The sequence below is a fragment of the Morus notabilis genome, unplaced genomic scaffold (genome assembly GCF_000414095.1).
Source record: "Morus notabilis unplaced genomic scaffold, ASM41409v2 Scaffold845, whole genome shotgun sequence".
Classification (NCBI taxonomy): domain Eukaryota; kingdom Viridiplantae; phylum Streptophyta; class Magnoliopsida; order Rosales; family Moraceae; genus Morus; species Morus notabilis.
In genome coordinates this window covers 117,571-120,683 of record NW_010362616.1, presented here as the reverse complement: position 1 = coordinate 120,683, position 3,113 = coordinate 117,571, and the positions used below count along the sequence as shown (strand labels likewise).

At 35.0% G+C, this 3,113-nt stretch overlaps 1 protein-coding gene across 1 annotated transcript in view; it reads left to right on the top strand.

The window, feature by feature from the left end:
* The window catches only part of LOC21412552 (putative disease resistance RPP13-like protein 1), a 2,864-nt gene extending 1,879 nt beyond the window's left edge, over nucleotides 1-985 (top strand). Inside the window, exons 2-3 of the mRNA XM_024168459.1 lie at nucleotides 4-626; nucleotides 730-985. Of these exons, the coding sequence (XP_024024227.1) occupies nucleotides 4-626; nucleotides 730-831 (725 nt within the window). The 3' untranslated portion in view covers nucleotides 832-985. The remainder of the gene's footprint in view (nucleotides 1-3; nucleotides 627-729) is intronic.
* Nucleotides 986-3,113: the final 2,128 nt, after the last annotated feature.

Sequence of the window (3,113 nt, the reverse complement as noted above, 5' to 3'; positions counted from 1 at the left end):
TAGGCGATGAGTCATTCTACAATATAGTCTGTGTTAGACTTTATAACTGCAAATATTGCCTGAATTTGCCCCCACTTGGTCAATTGCCGTCCCTCAAAGAACTTTATATTTCAGGATTTGATGCAATAGTAAGGGTGGGTCCTGAGTTTTGTGGGAGTAGCTCATCAAGTGCAAAGCCTTTTGCATCGTTGGAAAGCCTGAGGATCAATGATATGTCAAACTGGGAGGAATGGTTAATGCCAGATGAAGCTTTCCCAAAGCTTAAATCGCTTTCTATATGTCGTTGCAAGAAGCTTACTGGAGACTTGCCTCACCTCCTTCCATATTTGACAGAGTTTTCCATCTGGGCATGTCCAGAACTTGCTTCTTCCCTCCCAATGATGCCAATCGTCAACAATGTAGACCTTGTAAACTGTGAGAAGATTACTGGATATGATGTTGTAGAATCATTTGTGTGTCTTGAACATCTTGAAATCTGCAAGTCTCTTGAGTCAACAACTTGTAGGTCCCTTCCTGCTGGCTTGAAATGGCTTGAGTTCTGGAATTGCCAGAATTTAGAGATTCCTCTGCTCAACTCATATGACTGCCCCAATCTGACTGACATTTGGATTTGGAATTGCGAAAAGGTTAGCATCTCCGGCATGAGATGGAACTTGCAAGGACTTCCCAATCTTACAACATTTGGAATTTTTAAATGTACATTTGAAAATAATTTGGAGTCATTTCCAGAGGAAGGGCTGGTGCCTAGCACTATCACAGAGCTTCAAATCCGGGATCTTGAATGGCTTAAAACACTGGACAGCAATGGGCTTCAACAACTCACCTCTTTAACTTCACTTTCTATCGGATGGTGTTATAACTTGCAGACAATTACAGAAAAAGGGCTTCCGTCCTCTCTTCAAAACTTTGAGTTGTCTGTCTGTCCTTTGCTGGAGAAAAAGTGCGAGAGGGAGAAAGGGGAGTATTGGAACAAGATTGCTCACATCCCCACCATTACCCTCATAGGTCAATTAATTAATAATTATAAGAAACACTAGCAACAACATCAAATTTCAAAGAAAATCTCTGACCCCATAATGAATAGTTAATATACACACATGATTTTATAGTGAGAAAAAGTAGTGTAATTTCATAAGTTTGGAAGGACTCTCTAAATTTATATTCCACCGTAATGACTTACCTACTCATGTGAAATTTAATTCTATTAGAGCAGTAAGTTTAGGCTGAGTTAAACGGGCCGGCTCAAGGCCCGTCACTATGGGTAAGAGATGGCCTGGTCCGATCCTAATTTGATAAGTTCTCACTTGTAATATGAGATATATAGCTATTACACAATATTTAGCTAAAATCACTCCATTTTTGTTTACTAAATTGGTGTTTAATGAGTTCTCTTTTTTTTTTTTTGGTATGAAAATGCTCAAACAACAATATCATTTCTCATTAGGATGATGCTTAACGGTTACATTCTTATAATCTTAACTGTTTATTCTTAACTATTTAATTTAAGGCTAAGCCGTTCATTCATTTTGGTCCGATCTCAGCGTCGGCCTCATTCAATATCATTTCTCATTCTGGATCCAATCTTTTTGCCTTTGTTTGATTTCGTTCTGTTTCTAGCCTTTATTTGAGGTTTTTCGGGACGTCGTCGTTTCACTTATTATCAAAATCCCTCCCCCAAGTGTAAAAAAGTTATTTTCAATATATCTGAGTTCTGGATTCAAATCCAATGAACAGGTAAAAGAATTAAAAAAGAGGGTTGGTGGGTGGGGGAATAATTGACAGGAAACATTTTATTGAGCTTAAAATTCCCAAAAGCACATGAAGACACAAAAAAAATTATATTTTTTTGTACATTTGTTATTTGTATAATATCATCTAATATCGAGAAGTAATCAGGTATCATATTTTTGAGTTTTAGAGGCGAATGGCCCTTTTTTAAGAATTTTTTTAAAAAATAATTGAAATTTTGTAAAATTTGTAAAATGATTGTTCTTCTATTATTAATTTAATAGTCAATCACCGATTAATTTAGTAATCAATCACTGATTAATAAACTGACTCTAATTGACTTAAATTTATGTCACGCCCCGCAGCCGGGGTTAGTGACGTGGAAGCTCGATTAGGAGTTAAACACAATTAAGAATAAAATATTAAGAAAATTCCTAAACGAGCCCCACATTTTACTGAAAATAAATTACTAATTACAAGAGGTTTATAACTAAGCCTCTAACATCGTTCAGGGTTTCACCCACAGGATATGCAGTATTGTATATACATGAACATGTAAATAACATTACAGACATCAACCATAATCTAGAAATCCAGAGATTTAGAGTTTACAGAGGTTAGAATCCTTAGATTCGTACACAGGGAGGATGATCACAATCCTCACCAAATCAGCTGGTAGCAACTAACTCTGCTACTCCGCACTGCTCCTAGAGTCGCCTGGGAGGGGTTAATATTTATAAAACAATAAAACGTGAGCGAAATGCCCAGTATGATATATTTTGAAATAACTTTATAAACAAATAAATAAATGAGTAAACAAATAAATGAATAAGCAATGAAATAAATATAGACATTCAGTTCCAACATAACAACCGGAACCTCACATCCTTTTTCTAAAAGGAAATATATCTGAAAATCTCCGTATTACAGTGTGACGATCCTAACTTTTGATCGTCATCATATACTCATACTTAACATTACTTAACCTCTAACACTTACTAGTTATAATCTCTTAAAAACTCAGGCCATTTTTTTTTTCTTTCCATTCTTACCATGTACGTTAAAATGCTGTAGCATTTAGCTAGCATTCTGCTTTCATCCTTTCGTAAAATGCCATAGCATTTAACTAGCATTCTGTTTCCTACCATTCGTAAAAGGCTGTAACATTCTGACAGCATTCTATTACATTAGTCATCAAAATACATAAAATACTACTCTATTTTACACATAAAGTACAGCAGCATTTTCAACACACGTGATACATGTTGGGAATAGTGTCCTAGAAGCATGAGATGTAATAGGATATTTATTATTTATTTAATAAAAGAGTTTATTCATTATTTTATGTGCATATATTTATGAATATTTTATGAATATCAATGAAA